Source organism: Camelus dromedarius, chromosome 13 (assembly GCF_036321535.1).
Source record: "Camelus dromedarius isolate mCamDro1 chromosome 13, mCamDro1.pat, whole genome shotgun sequence".
NCBI lineage: Eukaryota > Metazoa > Chordata > Mammalia > Artiodactyla > Camelidae > Camelus > Camelus dromedarius.
In genome coordinates this window covers 31363872-31385142 of record NC_087448.1, presented here as the reverse complement: position 1 = coordinate 31385142, position 21271 = coordinate 31363872, and the positions used below count along the sequence as shown (strand labels likewise).

Below are 21271 nucleotides of genomic sequence, written 5' to 3'. Positions count from 1 at the left end.
GACTGGGATTTGCGTTTTCTAAGTACTATTTCTAACTGTCTCAAGTGAGTGAATACAAAAGGAAACAACAATTAAAGATTGCATTTGGTTGTCAGCATAGTATTTAGGAAGAAATAAGCAAATGTTTTGATGGAAATATACACTTCTTGATTTTTGAAAAGTCAAGCAATAAAACTTGCTTATTTCTCCAGTATATCTTGTTAATTTTTTACTCAGATTTGAACTAAAATTTATGGAAAAAAGATACACTGATAAAAGCAAATGTTCTATTATTTATTCACTGTATTTAAAATTTACATGAATCTATTAAGGGCACTGTGTAATGTTTCCACTTTATGCTTTAAACAGTTACAAACATTTGGCATAAAATAATGTGCATATCAATGTAACAAGTTCGACATGTGGGGAATGAGTACCTGAAGCCTACCTTCCTTCTAACAATGATCATTAACACTCCACATGAATGGGTCATAGATGTCTCTCTAAAAATTCTAAGATATTTTTCATGAACAAAATTCTAAAGGACTTCAACATGCAATGGATATATATTTAACATTCAGAATAACTAGCTCCCATGCTTACACTGAACTCATATGGCAAAAGCCTGTAATTGTACTGATTCTTTGGTTCAGTGTGTTCAAAAGCAAAGCAATGTGGCAAGCCTAATGAAAACCATCTTTTGTGTTTGCCAGCTTCAAATTGCTAATACAGTTGCATTAAAATTCAACCATCCTCTCGGAAGATATATGCAGCTTTGATAAGCAGGACAGTTTGTTTTCTGAATGCAAGAGACAAGCATGAATCTGTTTCTCTAATTGTCCTGGTAGTTAAGGAAAATGAGGAGGAAGCATGTTTATTTTAATAAAATGTCATTCTGCCTCCTGGTATGACCACATCTGATTAGGAAAATAGTAAATCAATCAGATTCTGTCAGGTGAAACATCATGTCTTCTATTCTTGGCAACCTCTTGGCTATTGCCACAGACTGTTAAACAATTGAATGTGTTGTAGTTATGAAATTATCCATGTCACGAATCTCGGGCTCTCCTTTTAATTACTCAAGACAAACTAAGACTTTGGTAACTCTAGTCACTGTATGCTACAATACCAAACAAATTACCAATAATCAACCATCCCTGAACTAACTAATACATGGCCAGATAATGTTCCCAAAGAAGTTTGATGTTTTCTTGTTTCCCATAATTCCATTTGACCTTCTACCTCTTTTGACATCAGTGGGTAAATCTGCCAAAATCCTTGTTCTTCAAGAGTTTTCATCTCAGGAAGTTCTCATTCTTGCCCTCTGATATAAAAATAACCACTCCAGCAATTAAAATCTCTTCAAATAAAAATAAGTCAAGGTTGCTTGATGACTACCACACAGGCACCTGCCCTTCCGATATTCAAGGATGCCATCTGTCGAAAAGATGAAACACAGTTTGAGAAAAATTTTATTATCATAGAAAAATACACAAATTAGAGTATATTTGAAACACTCATATGCACAAAACTCATCTATAAAAGTGCTTATCTTTTCCCAATTTAGGCGCAAGCAGTACAATAAAAATGGAAACCATGAAAATGGCGTTTACAAAAACAGCAATAATTTGTACATATACTAAAAATTTTAAAATCGCAATCATTTATGGAATTTTTAATAAAAGTAATAAATTCTTTAATGATTTTTAGTGAAATAAAGGCTACTATAGAAAAATTTCCAGCAAAGATTTATTCTGGAGCGTAAATGGGTGCATTGGTGGCATTTCACAGTGAGAGCTGGAATGTGTTTTAGATGAAATAGCCATCACACTCACTGAAGTCACTGTGAAGTTATTTCCCCAGACATTATACTGAATTAAATGTGTCATTCATTCACTGTAAACAGAGACATACAATGATGCAACTTCAATATTTTGTCATTAATAGGCTATAATTATAATTGCTACAGGGCCTATCTTAAAAAAATTCCACATTATGACTGTCACTGAAATGAGAACAGAGGTATTTTTAATAATCCTGAATATGAAATTGGCTAGAAATATATTAAAAACAATAATTTTACAGAGTTTGTAGTGAAAATTTATTCCATGGAGGTAAGCCAAGATTTTGATAATTTGAGCTTTTTGATATCAATGATTTTTATTACAGTTTTCTAAGACTAATTTATGCACATAATAATATCAGGGTAGACTAGAAATTACAGGATATTATTTCAAACTGTAAAGAAAGTGAATAAAATGTAAGAAACAAAATAGCTAAAAGCAAAATAACTTCAGATCACATGCATTATCTTACTGATTGAGAAAAGACATGGTCTCACTCTCCAAATATGAAAATTACCACCATTATCTCATTATCTGTTAGTTCTTTTAAGTGTGGTTATTGTTACCTGCCATCCCTTTGCAAGTTAAAAAAACCCATATGATTTTATTTTTATTCCTTTCATTTAATATATTATTTTTTTAAAGAGCTGATTTACTGTAACATCTCCTGTCTTTCTCATAGAAAACTGCTCAAAATGACAGGTGGAAAGGGGCATGTGATATACTGGTAGCATATTGTGTTTAAGAATAATTTTCATAGATCACCACAGTCACTTTCATAATCCCATCTATATGACAGGTGTGTGAATGGAGTGTCAAGAGACAATATGTCAATCCAATAACATCAATGTCTACAAACTGAAATATTTCTGACTCCAAAATGCACACACTTTCCATTGTCTCTCTTTTAGTTTCCAATGATTTTGAAGCATTGTTTCACATCAGAGTTATCTAAGGAACTTTTACAAAGTATGTGTGTTCAAGCCCAACCATTCAATAGAAATTGGATGAATCTTGGGTAGTTGTATTTTTGAAATACTTCCCCAAAACACTGATGTTCATTCAATACTGAAAAATACTACGCATTGTTTCTAGATGAAATGTAGTGTGAATACTTTCACTTTATATCTCCATCTATATCTCTATAAATGCTTATATGTGTGTTTGAAAAAGAATCTCTGCTCTTTTTTCCAAAAATATACTATTCCTTTTGTATTTCTGGTTTTTTTTTCAGTTGAAATATAGTTGATTTATGATACTGTGTTAGTTTCATGTGTATAACAGAGCAATTCAGTTATATATATGTATATATACTCCTTTTTTCAATTATTTTTCATTACAGGTTATTACAAGATATTGAATATAGTTTCTTGGGATCCACAGTAAATCCTTGTTGTTTATCTATTTTATACATGGTGATGTGTATCTGTTAATCTCATACTCTTAATTTATCTCTCCACTTCCTCCTCCTTGGTAATCATACATTTGTTTTCTGTGTCTGTGAGTCTTATTCTGTTTTGTAAATAAGTATATTTATATTATCTTTTAGACTCCACATATTAAGTTATATCATGTAATATTTGTCTTTCTTTTTTTTGACTTGCTTCACATTGTATGGTAATCTCCAGGTCCATCATGTTGCTGCAATTGGTATTATTTCATTCTTTTTATGGCTTAGTAATATTCTGTAGTTTGTGTATGTGTGTGTGTGTGTGTATTTTGTTTTTCAGTGAATGACACCACTTCCTACCCAGTTACTCAAGACAGAAAACTACAGCACATCCATGATCCTTAGCTCTACTTCTCTCAACTGGGCATCTGAATGATTATCAAGTCCTATAAGTATCTCTCCAACCAACTTAATTACACCCATTCTTACTGTCTTCAATCTTGTTCAGGCTAGAGTTCTACCCTGAGTGTGAAGAGGAGCAGAATATGCCACTCTAAGACATGCTATTTTGGCATATTGATTATTTTGAATTAAAGGTACTCAGGAGACACGGGATGCAGGAGAGACACAATGACCCTCCTTTGACCCCTTAGAGCAGGGGATAAATCTCCCATGTGAAATGATGCCCTCCTCTCTCCACCAGAGGGTGGAAAGCATCCTGACCACAAGAGACAGGGAATTTAAGGCCAAGAAGGCTGTGCAAACTTTGTTAGTTTTTCACCAATTTACTACCTCAAGTCCAAAACACTGTGTCTTGTTTATTCTTCCTGGATTTCTTGTTTCTTCGTTTATTTATTTATTTATTTACAGTTTACTCGCTCTTTTTTTAACTTTTTTTATTGAGTTATAGTCATTTTATCATGTTGTGTCAAATTCCAGTGTAGAACGCAATTTTTCAGTTATACATGAACATACATATATTCATTGTCACATTTTTTTTCACTGTGAGCTACAAGATCTTGTATATATTTCCCTGTGCTATACAGTATAATCTTGTTTATCTATTCTGCATATGCCTGTCATTATCTACAAATTTTAAAATCGCAGTCTGTCCCTTCTCACTCACATCCCCCTTGGCAACCACAATTTTGTATTCTATGTCTATGACTGTTTCTGTTTTGTATTTGTGTTCTTTTATTTCTTTTTTTAGATTCCTCTTATGAGCAATCTCATATGGTATTTTTATTTCTCTTTCTGGCTTACTCCACTTAGAATGACATTCTCCAGGGACATCCATGTTGCTGCAAATGGTGTTATGTTGTCATTTTTTATGGCTGAATAGTATTCCATTGTATAAATATATCACATCTTCTTTATCCAGTCATCTGTTGATGGACATTTAGGCTGGTTCCACGTCTTGGCTATTGTAAATAGTTCTGCTATGAACACTGGGGTGCAGGTGTCTTTTTGAAGCAAGGTTCCTTCTGGATATATGCCCAGAAGTGGGATTCCTGGGTCATATGGTAAGTCTATTCCTAGTCTTTTGAGGAATTTCCATACTGTTTCCACAGTGGCTGCACCAAACTGCATTCCCACCAGCAGTGAAGGAGGGTTCCCTTTTCTCCACAGCTTCTCCAGTATTTGTCATTTGTGGATTTTTGAATGATGGCCATTCTGACTGGTGTGAGGTGATACCTCATTGTAGTTTTGATTTGCATTTCTCTGATAATTAGCATTTTTTCATGTGCCTATTGATCATTTGTATTTCTTCCTTGAAGAATTCCTTGTTTAGGTCTTCTGCCCATTTTTGGATTGCATTCTTTTCTTTTTATTATTATGTTGTATGAACTGCATATATATTCTGGAGATCAAGCCTTTGTCAGTTTCATCATTTGCAAAAATTTTCTTCCATTCTGTAGGTTGTCGTTATGTTTTACTTATGGTTTCCTTTGCTGTGCAGAAGCTTGTAAGTTTAATTAGGTCTCATTTGTTTATTCTTGCTTTTATTTCTATTGCTTGAGTAGACTGCCCTAGGAGAACATTTCTGAGATGTATGTCAGATAATGTTTTACCTATGTTTTCTTCTAGAAGGTTTATTGTATCTTGTCTTTTATTTAAGTCTTTGATCTATTTTGTGTTTATTTTTGTATATGGTGTAAGGGAGTGTTCTAACTTCATTTATTTACATGCTGCTGTCCAGTTTTCCCAACACCATTTGCTGAAGAGACTGTCTTGATTACATTGTGTATTCTTGCCTCCTACACTTGATCTTAGCCAAAAGGCAGAGAAGTGATATATTCTTGCCTCCTTTGTCGAAGTTTAGTTGACCAAAAGTTTGTGGGTTCATTTCTGGGCTCTCTATTCTGTTGCATTGGTCTATATGTCTGTTTTTGTACCAATACCATGCTGTCTTGATGACTGTAGCTCTATTGTCTGAAGGCTGGGAGAATTATTCCTCCAGCCTCTTTCTTTTTCTTCAGTAATGCTTTGGCAATTCTAGGTCTTTTGTGGTTTCATATACATTTTATTATGATTTGTTCCAGTTCTGTGAAATATGGCCTGAGTAATTTGATAGGGATTGCATTCAATCTGTAGATTGCTTTGGGCAGTATGACCTTTTTAACAATATTGATTCTTCCAATCCAGGAGCATGGGCTATCTTTCCATTTTTTTAAGTCTTCTTTAATTTCCTTCATCAGTGGTTTATAGTTTTCCATGTATAAGTCTTTCATCCCCTTGATTAGATTTATTCCTAGGCATTTTATTATTTTGGGTGCTATTTTAAAGGGGATTGTTTCTTTACTTTCTTTTTCTGTTGATTCCTCATTAGTGTAAAGTAATGTAAATGATTTTTTAACGTTAATCTTGTAACATGCTACCTTGCTGAATTCTTTGATTAGTTTTAGTAGTTTTGTGTGGACCTTTTAGGGTTTTCTATATATAGTGACACTTTTACTCTTCTTTTCCAATTTGGATTCCTTTTATTTCTTTTTATTGCCTGATTGCTGTGGCTAGGACTTCCAAGACTATATTGAATAGGAGTGGTGAGAGTGGGCATCCTTGTCTTGTCCCAGATTTTAGTGGGAAGCTTTTGAGTTTTTCACTGTTGAGTATTATGCTGGCTGTAGGTTTGTCTTTCTTTAAAAATATAAATGCTTTCTGCTTTGGTCACTTCTTCGAGTCTCATATATTTATGAGATTTCCATACATACAAAATTAAATTTGTTTTTCTCCTGTGAATCTGTTTTACATCAATTTAATTATTAGATCAGCTGAAGAAGCTAGAAAGGAAAAAGGAAAAATTTTCCACCCCTAAAGTGGATTAGTAAAATATGTTCTAATAAACTTCCGACTCTGGTCTTGTTTTCTCCTAATCTTTTTTCACATCCCATCAAGTGCAACCATTTTAAAACACAATTCTGGTTATTTACTTACCCTGCTTAAAATCATTCATTCATTCTCCGTTAGGTTTATAGTAAAGCCAAGATTTTATAACATGGTTTCTGGCCCTGTATTATATAGACCTGATTTATCTCTTCAAGCTCATTGCTCACCACTTTATTTCTTGCCCAATGAAACATCACATCTGTTATCCTTTCTGCAGCTCTTTAAAACTTCTTTTCCTTAAACCAAACCACTCACACATTTTTATCTGTTTAACTCCTACCCATTTGCCATGCCTTATTCTACACTTCAGTTCCTGATGGAAGATTTCTCAACCCAACGTAAGTTCTATCATGTGTTAAGTATTTCTCTCCCCAGAATTTATGATTCTATTTTAAGCATTTGATATAGTCTACATTTTAAATATTTTAGAAGGCTTTTCCCCTTTTCCCCTTTGGTCTTACTTTACCTTATTTAATATATATATTTTAATAATCTGCCCTGTTCTCTCTCCAGGGTTATACCTTTCAGCCTGAGTATGACAACCTAGAAAAGTTGGCCATGAAATCAATTAGAAAAAAGCAACTGAGGATGTAGCTATCTTGCAGGGCTTCCCTGGAACTCATGCTAAGTATTTTATGTATATCTATTGTGTGCAAATAAATTAAATCCATGCACAACAGAGTAAACTGAGTTTCAACAGTAATTCAAAGTTTATCTAGGAAGCATTCCTATATCTCCCACCCCAGGCCAGCAACTATGTCAGTCTTTGGAGATGTGACAGTCAATGACACACTATCTTTGTTTCTTCACTGCTGCAGATGGACACAGCATGGCAGCACCCTGACAATGTGCCAAGGACACATGAAGAGGGGATTTTGCCCAGGCTAGGGGAAAGGTAATAAAACTTTCCTTTTTATGTCCTGAAGCACACATATTATTTTTTCAAATAAAATTCAAGAAATAAACCCAAAGTAAAATGACAGTCAAATTTACTTAAAACACAAATGCACACACACACACACACACATACACACACACAAAATACAAACATGCTTGCACACAAGCAGGTGTGTGTTATCCATAAAACCATGTAAGATGTGATTCTAGCAAATGCTCCCTAATCTATTTCCAGTATTTCCAATTCTAGCTAGCTTAGGGTGTTCTCCAAATATACATCATTGGATATTTTAACATAGTTTGCTTGTTTATTATAATGCTTAGCCCTTTGGACATGCCAATGATAAATGGAATAACCAACTGATTTTGCCCATTTATGCAGTAAACGGAGGGAAAGGGCAGGCGTTATCTAGCAAATACAGGAATTTTCTCTAGGGCCTGGAATCCTGAAAATTTTCAAAGGGATTCTGCGTGGGTTTGCTGATGGTCCCTTGAGAGTCTTAATAATATAAATAATGGAAAGATATGGATGTAAAATATTAAAGTAATTTAAGAGCTTTAAAATTAATGTTTATTGTACTAAAATAAAGTTGTTATAAAACATTTTAAATACCACTTTGCTGTTTGTAAAATACTAATGACCCAAAAGAGTGTAATGAAATACAGAGGAGGGAAAATGGTTTTCAGGAGGCTTTTACCTGTAATTACTACATACATTATTTTGATTTCAATTTTAAAGGAATGATAAGTATAATGGCTCATTACTATAAATATGTAATGAATATATTATATATCATTTATGTGCCCATAAACTTCTTTTATTTAATGTTCATTTGTAAAAGTAGTACATTTAATATATATTTCATTGAAGTCATACATTTCTTAGCAAATCGATAATCATTAATTTGTGCTGTGTTTCCTTTGTAAACACTAGAGACTCAGAAAGGTAAGAAGTTAAACTATATCCTCTAAAATTTCAATGCAATAATTATAGCTTATTTTATATTTGCTGCTCTTTGGATAAGGCATGATTCTCTCACAGTTAAAGTAAAACATGGAAAATCACAAGACTTAGTTCTGAACATACTTCATGTTTTTCCTCCATTCTACCTTTGTTCTTCCTCCTTAGCCAAATTCATTTATCTTCATTGGAATCAAAGAACTTTCCCTTAGGGAAGAGTAAGATTTGTAAGGCAGGTACCTTATCCTGGACATTAGGAATTTGGTTTCATACTTTAAAGTCAATCTATTTAATATAGTGGCTGAACACATTTCATCAAACCCATCACAATTAAAGAAGTTATGTCTATTTAAAAGTAAGAAATGAGGGAGAGTATAGCTCAGTGGTAGAGTGCCTGTCTGTCAACAAAATTTTAAAAATAAGTGAATAAAAATAAATTTTAAAAATAATAGTAAAATAAAAGTAAGAATCTTTAAAAGGAATTTGCTTCAATCAATGTTCATGTGCCTCAGATAAATTTTAGTCAATTTCTATGACTAAAACTAGAGCCCTCTCCACACAAAGGAGTATGTGGAAGTGGGGGTATTATTCTGTTTCAACTAAATTAGACTTGGAAATTTAACTACATCTGTTGATGGAAAGGGTTTGTTTGTTTAAATAGTATCTTTTAAGTTTCTGATAAAATATAGAAATAAGGAATATTGAGAGATTTGGAAAAAAAAGAAGGAAACCAGGGAGAAATTGACTATAAGGACACAAATCTGAAAATATATTCATTCCCTTCATTAAGAGCAAGGTATAGTAGGTAAACAGCATATGATGTTTTCCACCATAATTAAGCTGCCCCACCTGCGTCTTTCCCCAGCACTCACACACATCCCAACACAAATCCTCAGGTTTTGTGACCAGATTGGGAGCTGCTCTACTCCGGCAGGATGCTGAGTCTCTAACTGCACTATATATTCTAGGAATAATTTAAGATCAGCCAATTACTTCACTCTATCTTCATGGCCAGAGTGTTTGTACAGTAGTGAACGCTTTATACGAGGGACCATTCATAGCCCTTTTTTTTTTTTGACTCAAAGTACCAATAGACCTAACAAAGATAGTCAAGCAAAAATGGAAGGCAGGAAGTGGATTTCTTCAGTCTTCCATCCTCTTATTTCTGTTATCTTTAAAGCCAAATATTTTTAAGTCAGGGTTTTGTGAATGAACTCTACTTTAATTTCTTGTTTCAGCTAATTAAAATTCAGTTCTTGTCCCTTGTTATTACTTATGATAAAGTGGAAATCCCACTAAAGAAAAATGCCACTTTTTAATACAAATTTTATTAAAATATAGGATACATAATAGGAAAGTACACAAAAACATGGGATTTAATGAACTTTTTACAAAATGAACATGAAAATGGACAAAATCAATCAGCTTGAATTCATAGTAATTTGACTAGATAGATAGCTATATGTACCCTTCTCTTCTAAAAAAAAAATAAATGAAATAAATTCTTATATGTGAAGGAAGTTCTGCTGGCATCAGTTTTACCTGTGTCCATTCATTAGTCTGTGGATCATAGGATTCCATAGTGTTGAGGTATGTCTGTCCATCGTAGCCACCAACGGCATATAATCTGTCACCAAGGAGACAGACTCCAACAGCATCTCTGGGCATACTCAAAGGAGCCACCATGGTCCATGTGTCTGTTTTGGGATCATATCTAAAATGTAAGGATAAGAGGACATAATATATTCTAATCACATTCAATTTTTACTGTATGAATGATGCTCTTTCAAAGCAAGCCATGAAAAAGAAAACAAGTTTTTTTTCCAAAAATTCAATCACTTGAGGGGGTGAGTATAGCTCAGTGGTAGAGCACATACTTAGCAATCATGAGGTCCTGGGTTCAATCCCCAGCACCTCCGCTAAAAATAAAGAAACAAACTTCAATTTTTCAAGCAGGTGTTCAAGAGGCAATATCCAAATGTCTGGCTTTCTATAGATTAAGGTACTTAAAAAATATACCTAGACTCTTAATAAGATGGAGGCAGAGTCATTTGACAAAAATGAATACCATGGTTTCTTTCCACAAGAAAGTCAAATATGTAAATAACTATTTTCCACAGTAGAATGGGGTTCTTTAAAACAGATACAAGCAAAGTGCTATAGTAATACAATAGAAGTAATTGTTAAAAAGCTGGGAGAATTGTGGAATACTTCAGTCTCCTTTAGATCAGGTTTGAAAGTCTGTCTTAAATTTGTTAGAGAGAAATGAGAAATTTCTACAAAAGAACGCAAGTATTAATGAAAATACACTGCCAGCTTTTAGGAAAGCAGGTGAGCAGTGTGGTTGATTTCAAGAGTATAAGAAGGAATAGTGCCTAAAATGGTGGGTTTTGATCAAATTACAGATAGCTTGATGCTCAGAGTAAGAAGGTATTTTGTGCTTATTCAATATGAAAATAGGGAGCCTTTGAAACTTGGGGAAATAACTACAACATGAACAGAACTATATTTAAGTGACAGTTACTCAGGACTTATAGCAAGGGAGAGATTAGTAAATCAAGAGATGGAAGGGGTTGGGGGAAGGGATAAATTAGGAGTTCAGGATTAACAGATACATACCACTATATATAAAATAGATAAACAATAAGGACGTACTTTATAGCACAGGGAACTCTATTCAATTTCTTGTAATGATATGTAATGGAAAAGAATCTGAAAACATCTATATAATACATATATGCACACACACATATAAAACTGAATCACTTTGCTGTACACCTGAAACAAACATTGTAAATCAACTACACTTCAATTGAAAAAACAGATTGAAGAAGAATTATTATTATTGAATTTTAACTAAAATAATTAAATTTTCAGAAAGTCTGATTACTATACCTTACATACAGATATTTTACATGTTGCATGGCAAAAATTCAAAGCATTCCTTGGTGAGTGTGCTTTACTTCAGCTAAGAATGAATGATTAAACAACCCCTTTGCCTTTAATTTGCAACTTCAGGTTTGGATACAAAAACAAGACATCTAGTAAGAACCCAGTTAAGTAAATATAAAAGAAGACTGGATAAAACGTTTTTTTTTTTTTCACAAGCACAGCAAATATATTCTGAGTCTTTTTACTCTAGGTTTATTTCTCACCAAGTGAAACGTTTAACCCACAGACTCCTAAAACCAAGAAAGAAACAAACATAAACAAGTCAAAGAACCCACCTATACTTTATCGAAAATGAAGAAGATTGTTACAAAATAAATGACTAGAGGTACCCCAGAGATCTGGAATTTATATTTCACACATAATATTTTACCCAAGACGTTACATGCATTTATAGATCATGATTGAAGGAGTTTTGACAGCCCAAATGATACATGTGAAATGAGAGATTGGTTGAATGCCTGCAAAACCAGGACCACCTTAAAGCATAGGCTGCCAAGCAAATAAAAAAGTAACTTTACATGGTGTAATTAACAAATGTGAAACATCACAATAGACACAGGTGTACATAGACACAAACACAAACACACAAAATATGCCACCCAAATCTTCTTTAAAATATTTAAATTTCCACCATGAACATTTTGAAATATGTAAACATATAAAAAAAGGACAAAAAAGGAAAGAGGAGAAAAGAAATGACACCACAAGGAATCAAATAGCAACATAAAAGCAAAAATAAAACCAGGAATAACAAATGAATAGCTACGAAGAAGTAGCTGTTCTAAATTAAATGTGACTTAAAAATATAACAAAATAAAGTGAGCAGAACTTACTTGGACCCCAATTCATAAACCACTATTAAAAGATGTTTAAGACATTTTGGAAATTTTGATTTTGGGAATCAGATTTTAATAAGAAACTATTGAAATTTTTATTAGTTGTAAGAATGACATTCTGATTACCTTGAAAAAGTAAAATCTTGTTCATTTTTCATTTTTTGTTTCTGGGGTGAATTCAGAAATATTTTGACCTAAAATGACGTGTTTAAGAATTTCTTTAAAGTATTTCAGAGGGAAAAAAGGCGGAGAAGGAGAATGAATGTAGCAAAGAAGATAATCTGGTGCTGGCTGCTGGATAACATGTACAGGGGAGTTTTTGTATTTGTTTACTTTTTCCTCAGGAAACTTTAAAAGGAATAATATATAAGACACCTTAATTTCAGTGAAAAGTGAATATTCTTAATTCGCTCTTCAATAGAAACCAGTCTGCCTTTTGTCACAATCACTTCACTTAAACAGCTTTTGCTGAAGTCATTTTTCAGTCCCCATTTAATTGTTCAGCTCTATAGAATTTTTTTTCAACTACTGTCTACAAAGCAGACTTTGTTTATCATTGCAAAAAAGGCAAAGGAACTGAGAAAACAGCCAACACTAGTGCACTAGGCAAAATAAATGCATTTCTGAAACCTGAAATTTTAAGTGAAATTCAGATAATGAAGAAATCTCATACATTCATATTCTAGGGGAAAATAAGAAAATGCTACTATGTCCTGTATTTAGGCACACCTTTAGAAATAATATCCTACATTTAGAAACAGAGATCATTCTCTTCATATTTTACAAAATTCCTGAAGAGAATTTTAAAAAATCTAGTGCATTCTCCTAGAAAATCCAAATCTTTGAAATAGGCATACCTGTTTTCAGCAGTAGGGAACATATTTCATGTGCTTAATAACAATCTTTCAATTCATACCTGGCAATGGTGATAATATTTAAACATATATACTATGAGAAAAGAAAACCCAAACAAAACAAAATAAACCAAAACTGAGTCCAAACCCCACCCCATTCCCCAACACACACTCTATCCCAGATATTCAGGAAGTATCCAGAGAAATTAAAAATTATCCAGTAATATTTATCCTTGTTTGGATATTAATGAATGAATCTAAGTTGATTTTTCTGTATTTAGAACTCCATGGATTCACATCTCAACCTGGGGATACACATAATTGTTACCCCCTCCAATGAAATAAACAGCCTTTGTTCAGCTGACAAGAGGAGCCACAGATGTATAAGCATTTTCCAAACGATTACTACCAGGGAACTCTATCACTGTCAGTTCACATTTTGAGAAAATTTTGTTCTAAGCATTATTTTTTGCCTCAGGTTGCCAGTTTATTAAAAAAAAAAAAAGAAGAAGAAGAAAAAGCAGATGGGGAGGTGTTGTCTTTTCGTATTTAGGCTGTCAGCCTTTCCTACACCTCACCTTGGCCTTCATGGTCAGAATGTGAGCTCTGTATCAGGGACTCTATTAAAGTTTATAGCTTTCAGGCAAGAGACGCGCCAAGATACAGTGGCTAAAATTGGCTGTAAAATGAAAACTTGCTAAAGGCATACGATAGTCACAGAACAAAAGTTAGTTTCTGATTGAAAATCCTCATTGAAGTTTTGGAGGTACCATTCATTTTTCAAGCATTGTTATTTCTGTAATTTGCAGATCAAAATGTATCTTAAAATATTTAAAGGGAAATATAACTAGATTTCTGCTCCCCTTTTCAATATTCTTTGCTTTTTTAATACAGGAATGTTTTAAAGAGTTAATTTGTTTTCCACTTTTCAATGAAGGTGGATGGAAAATTCCATTTTGACTTAGGTCGTGTTCTCTTCTACCTACTCTTCAAGGTTGAAGGGAGGAGAAAAGAGTTGTTAAAAGAACCAGAGAAAGTTAGGACCAGCTAAGCAAGTCTGTGACTCCTCTCAAATGTAGTTTCCTCATCAGAGCTTTGAAAACTATTTAAACCATTGTCAACCAACAGAACATGGAGCATACCCAGAAGATCTGAATGCTAAATTCAGATCTAAATTCACTTTTAAAATAAATACCTCAAAACAGTTCAAAACTAAGGAGAAATAGATTCTTTATGTCATCACTTTCTCTATAACACTTTTTCTATAACAGAAACTACTCCAAGTGCTGTGAGCCCAGATTGTGTCTCAGTGAAGTAAAGAGAAAGAAAAATGCCATATGGTATCACTTATATGTGGAACCAAAAAAAAGGGGACACAAATTAACTTACTACAAAACAGAAACAGACTCACAGACATAGGGAACAAACCTATGGTTACCAGGAGATAAAGGGGGTGGGAAAGGATAAATTGAGAGTTTGAAAATTGCACCTCTTGGGGAGTGATGGAAATGTTAGCTATCATGATTGTGGTGGTGGTTTCATGGGTGCATATATCTATCAAAATTCATCAAATTGTATATCTGAAATATGCGTAGTTTATTGTACTGGATTCATACCACAATAAAGGTGTTTAAAAAAAAACTGTGTCTTTTCAAATAGCTCTCTCATCATGAAAATGAATTTTACCAGGGTTGATATTCTTCCACCTACATAAGACATCGTAGGTTTCATCTTTTCATCTACATCTACCTTCCACAGAATTGTTTTCCTTCGTTCAAAGCATGCAGATGAATTACCATGATGCCAGCCTTCCAGGCAGAATATCTGAGAACAATAGATTATTCTCTCATTCTGTGTGTCCAGCTGACCACCTCAAAGACAACACTTGACTCATTAGCCATTGAGGCAGATACCGAATGGCAAATATAGGCTATAATGACTATCATATCAGTCAGCAGTCATTGCATCTACATATAAAACATGGCCCCTACCTACACAGGCTATCATAGAATCTCTGTCTTTTGTATATATGTCTACCAGAAACTTGAACACAATTTATTATCAAATACATAACAGATTATGCATGCACAAAAATAGAAAAACAGTGACAACAAGCTGGTTAGTCTTTTCCTGCTACATTCATTTGGTTGGTTCTAACAATGAGATCTTAAAAAGAAGAAAAATATGGTATCTTACTAGAAAATGCAAAAGCTCCTTATCTAACATTTTAATTTTAAACAATTCAAACAATTATATTTTTGTAGAAAATTTAGGATCTTACATATGTCAAAAACATGAATTAATGTAGGGATAGACTACATAAAGCCAAAGAGAAGCATCCATAGTTTAAATAAAAAGTCTGTCTCTCCCTTATCATCTCTCTTCAGTGTTTAGAAATTCTTGGATTACGTCTAAACCACAGGGATGAAATGAGAAATTAAGAGAAATGAAAGAATCTAAAATTCCATTTTTGCCTTATATATTAATCTTTATGACAATTTAAAAGTATTTAAGTGAAAAATGTATTTATCCCTGTCTGACAGCAAATCTTCACTTAAATGATTTCATTTTTAACAAAGATCTAAAGAGGATAAAAATAGAGTCATATCTTGATAGTAGTAGGTTAAACATTATTGTTAGTATTTAACTAACTATTATTTTAGATGATTTTTTCTGTTATGAATGGGGTAGATTTTGGTAGACTTTGAACAAAAGTTGTCTATTGTTCTATTGTAAGTAGTATATGAAAAATTATGATAGTTGTTAATAGAGTTTGGGTAATGAGATATAGTAAAAGAATTTTTAACTAATATATGAATAGTTGCTTAATACTTTAGGCTTCACCAAAAATTTTCTGTCTTGAAAATTAAATATATGCCTACAATCTACATAAATCAGTAATACTCAGCCTATGATGCAAATAGAGAAATAACAAATCAAAATTTATCTATCTTTCCATTAGTCCATCCAAATATTCACCCATCCCTTTTAAAAATCTATCTGTCTGTCTGTCTATCTATCTATCTATCTATCTATCTATCTATCTATCTACCTATCATCATCAATCCATCTATCTCGCTCCATAATATCTGACTACCTATTCACAGTATACGTCACGATGTTTTTTGTTGTGAGAAAGTCGAGGCCTGTTTTCCTTAGTGTCTGGCTGATTCAATTAATGCTTGTTGAGCACTTACTCAGTGCCAGGAATTGTGCCAAATGGAGGAATACAGGCATATGCAAGATAATTTTGGCAAGCACATCGAACCTAGTTTAGTGGAAAAATTGATGTAAGACAAATAATTTTTTATTATAATGTTGATGATTAGTACAAAGGAAAACTCCATTGTTCAAATCTGCATTATGAAAAGAATCCTCTGGGTACTACAGAGGGAAAGCAAGAGCGGATATCACAAAGGCAGACTTAGGGGATTCTTATTATCTTGACATCCCTTTCATATCAGATCTCATTACTGGGTTGCAGATTCAAGGACAAAGATGGTCCTGATCTCTTATGAGCTACCAGTGGTACTGATGCCTTTGAGCATATTTGTTGATTCATTGCCTAGTTTCCAGCTATGTTTATAATCTTAAATTCTAATTATGTATTTATCTCTTTTTTTCTAATACATTTTAAACTCTATTTAATATCATGAAAAATACACACAATATAATGTTTATTGAATGAGTAAACAGATGGATGAAAGTAATTTTTCAAATTGTACCTTCTGGATCTAAATTTTGCTAGAATTTACTGCATTTTTGGACACTGATTTTTGTCCACTAAAGACACTGTCACTAGAGTGAGACTTGGCTACCAAATTAGTTTTTACTGTTCCATCAACTCTTCTAAACTTCCTATTCTTACTCAGTCCCTGCTTTCTTATCTGCTCTGAGTTGAGGTACTAATGTTCCTTGCATTTAAGGAAGCCTAACTCTACAATTCTGGATAGATGTTATATAACTGTACTTAACACTACCATTTACAATATCTTTATACTTCCTTAGGAAGTCATCATCCTATAATAACATTTGCCTATCAACTTGTTTATCTATCTTTCTAGAAAACATAGCATTGCACACTATTTGCTATTCCTAATGATTTGTTTGCCTATATACTAGAAACACTCCTTGCATTATATGTGCAAAGTAACTCTACAAGGGTACCATTATGTACCTTGATTCATTGATGATTTACATGTGAAATTATCAATATAGAATATATCTTATAGAAAGCACAGAAATGCTTTTAATCTGACACTTGGTATGAGCTCGGATAAGAATCATGAAGATGCTGTGTGAGTCTGCATTACTTAAGCTGTTCATACCCACTGCACTCCCATAACTTTAAATAGCTATGCTTCTTTAAATATAACTTTGCATCCTAAATGTATTCTTAGACTGAATTATGTATGCCTCTGTTCACAAACAACATTTGAATACATTAGACAACAAGAAAATATGTGCATGAAATATCATTTTATTAGTGGTGGTTATATACGATATTTGCTGTGAAAGTAGCAGCCTCATCATATTCATCTTCTTTGTCATTTTTCCCAAGAATTTAGCAGAAGAAGATGTGAATAACCTGCCAGTCTATTAGCAGTATTTATTAAATAAACGGTCGCACATTTGTGTATGTAACAGTATACATCTATGAATTTGGACTCTGACCTCTGTCTTCACTGTGACACCTGTAGTTCCTAATTTCACTGGACAAGAGAATGTTAAAGTGAAACCGGGGTGAACTTAATTTCAAGTTCTCTATATACACAACTGTTAAGTCCACAGCCCATTTCATGGAGTAGCAATATCACTAAATATGTATTTTATCCAAGAAGTGGCTCAGAGTTCAAACAGACCCTGTTCACCAAAAGCTATTTCTTTCCAGTGGCCTTATTCTCACTAAAAATACTCAGATAACCAAAGGAAAATATCTTAAATGAGAGAGCACTTTTCACCCACTAACTATTCCACTAACAATCATGAATATAAAGGATTTAGTTTTCTTAATTAAAAGGAAGATTATCATTGTCCTCAGTGTGATCCACCAAATATTTCTTGTCCTTCTCCCAGGTCCATGTTCAGACACGGTCATCTCACCCTCAAGAAGTCTTGTGTGGTCATGTGACTGAGCTGTCATCAAAGCTCAGGCAAAGGATAATTGTATTACTTGAAGGTTGAATCTTCAATAATGCATGAACAATGTAGTGTACTGCTCTCTGGCTTTTCCCTCCTGATGGAGACCAGCAGTGCTCATATTTTAGCTTAAATGTCATTCTGGGCACCAGAATAGCAGTATCATGGAGCTGGCATGGACATGTAGCATGAATGAAAAAAAAGAGCATTATGGTGTTAAACCACTGAGCATTCTGAAGTTATTCATTACAGTAGAATTAGTTATCCTATCCTAGCTGATAAAAAAATTAACCTCAATATTCCTTAATTTCACTTCCTTATATATCAGCATGTATCCTTATGTAATAGGCAATATCACCCTAAGTTTCTCTAACTTTCTAATCCTTCCTGCACCTAATACAGTGATGCACAGCCATTAAAGAGAACTCAGCTATAACCATGCCAGGAAGTGTCTGGGATTTCGGACAGAGTCTGAATCCAAGGTGCCCTTTCACTCCAACATCTGTGCACCTGCAATTTTTAGGAAAAGCTAAAAGAGGATCTATATTTCTTTTATACACCAGGATTACAGGAAATATAGTTCAAATAAGTCACTTACATTAAGAAAGGTACGATGTAAAACAAAGTTCATAATTCACCTTTAAGAATTTGAAGAGAGTGGCAGAACCAACAAGACGGGATGAATAGAACAGATAAATAAAATATTCAATTTTTTTTAAATTAATGAACATTCATCAATTTTAAAAATTACTTAAAGCTATTCTAATAGACCTTTTGAAGCATATTAATGAAGAATTTAAATATTATTTTAGGATCATTGGAAAAATTGTAGAACTTTATTTTTTTAATATTTAAAATTACTTATTTAGAACTTTAAATAAATATTAGTTGAAAAGAAAGGAAGGAATGGAAGATGGAAGGAAGGAAGGAGAGAGGGAGAGGGAGGGAGAAAAAATAAGAGAAGAAAGAAAATAGTTTGTGTGTGTGTGTGTGTGCATGTGTGAGCAAGTGAGAGAGAGAGAGAGAGAGACTACAAAAGCAGCTCTAGAAGCTGGATTTACTGTCCTATATTATGCAGATTTTATAAGTACTTGCATTAGGTATCCATGTTATCACATTGTCTCTTTCACTATAACTGTGCCTTGGAGTCTTACCTTTCTACGTAATCCAGTAGCCGAGAACAGTGGTTTGAAGCAGGGGCGTCGTGACCTCCCACTGCATAAAGAAAACCATCACACGTGGCCACTCCAACACCCCCTCTCCTCTTACACATGGGAGCACACATGTTCCACTTATTTGTATGAGGATCGTAGTATTCCATTGAACTCAAACAGGAACTTCCATCACGACCTCCAACTGAATACAACCTGAAAACACAATTGGAAAAACATGATTTCATACCAGCGTCTGCATGACAATGTCAAAAAGGAAAAGTCCTTGGAAAATAAATTTTCAATCATAGCATGAGCCTCAAATGTGTCAAAAACATAGTGTGTCACATGAAAATTTCTGTTAGAGGTTCTCTGTAAGTAATTTTATATGACTGGAATTCCCATAATTCTAGTATGACCTATATTAGATGAAATTAAAACAACTGTAATTTTCTAATTGCTATTATTTCTAGAATGTTAGATAGACAAACTGCTTTCTGCATTAAAAAATTGTCACTTAAATATATTAATAAACATTGAGGAATATCTATTTTTAAAAAGAATAAAATACATTTGTCTTCAATTTTTCTTGAAAATGTCCATAATTAGAAGAAAACTGAGTATCATACTTGTTGATCAGTAATTGATTAGCCAATATGTAAATCATGCCTACTTCTCGTGTTCTGTACTCACAGCTTGGAACACTAAATAGATGGAATAATCTAAACACGTATTGTGAAAACCCCAGCTTTCTTATTGGATGCTTATGCTATAGCTAATGAGTTACCTGGATGGACAAGACTTAAAGGGAAAAAGGGCACAATGATGTTAGCCGATTGAATATTGCTGAAACCTATTTGATCCACTTATTTTGCTATTTCATTATGAAGTCTGGCAAGAATTCAGGAAAATAAATACTGCGACATGAACTGTACTTAAAAAAAGAGAAATACATTATCTATTTCTAATAAAATAGTTCTTGCCTATTTGATCAGTCATGAAGATTGCATCACAGTAAGGTATAGAGTTGAATTTACTCACTTATTCAACACATATATTTGAATGCCTTGTATATGTCACACACTATGCAAATTTTTGTGAATATATCCATGAAAAAAGAAGGAAAAAAAATTCCCTACCCTCAGTTCTACCAGGGAAAGCTATAGACATAATTTATGCAATAAACACATGCATTATATACTATTAAGGGCTGTAGACATAGACAGAGCTGGGAAGTGGGGTCAGGAATGCAGCCGGTGGGAGTAAAAATTGTGGTTACAATTTAAAATACACCATCAGGAAAAGTCTCGCTGAGAAGATGATGTTTGCTGAAAACCTTGAAGAAGGTAGTAGTGGTTGGAAGTGAGTTCAGAAATATCTGGGGGAAGAAAATTCAAGGTAAAGTGAACAGGTGAGTACAATGTTCCAGGAGCAGCCAGGATGTCAAAGCGGCAGGAACAGAACAGTGGTGGGTGGGGTCGGGGGCAGATGAGGTGATGTGTGGGGACCGCCCCAGGATGGACCTCATGAAGGTGTTTACACATTCATCTAATGTCTAAAGGAAATGTAGACACTTACCTTAAGTGGAACAGGAAGCCATGAGAAGAGTGTAGGGAGAGGAGTGTTAGGATTTGCCTATGTTTTAATAAGGTCAGATGTTGTGAAATTTTTGTTTTATTAGTGGACATAATAGATCGGTAAACAGACTTAATCTTATACTTTTCAGCCTCTAAGTAAATGCACAGAGAGACATTATTACTTAGCATGTAAAATAGTTTAGGTCCCAGATTTTAAAATTCATCCTCTAATAGCCTTTAATAAGTCTTAATTATGATGTTTAAATTGATTTCAAATCCTGGAGATTTTTTTTTTAGGCTGTTT

At 33.5% G+C, this 21271-nt stretch overlaps 1 protein-coding gene across 2 annotated transcripts in view; it reads right to left on the bottom strand.

The window, feature by feature from the left end:
• Positions 1-311: 311 nt before the first annotated feature.
• Positions 312-21271, bottom strand: part of KLHL1 (kelch like family member 1) — a 328782-nt gene continuing 307822 nt past the window's right edge. For both annotated transcript variants that reach the window (XM_010978777.3, XM_064493097.1), the window contains 3 exons: positions 19394-19606; positions 10001-10172; positions 312-1416 (listed from right to left, as the gene is read on the bottom strand). In XM_010978777.3, the coding sequence (XP_010977079.1) occupies positions 1357-1416; positions 10001-10172; positions 19394-19606 (445 nt within the window). In that variant the 3' untranslated portion in view covers positions 312-1356. The remainder of the gene's footprint in view (positions 1417-10000; positions 10173-19393; positions 19607-21271) is intronic.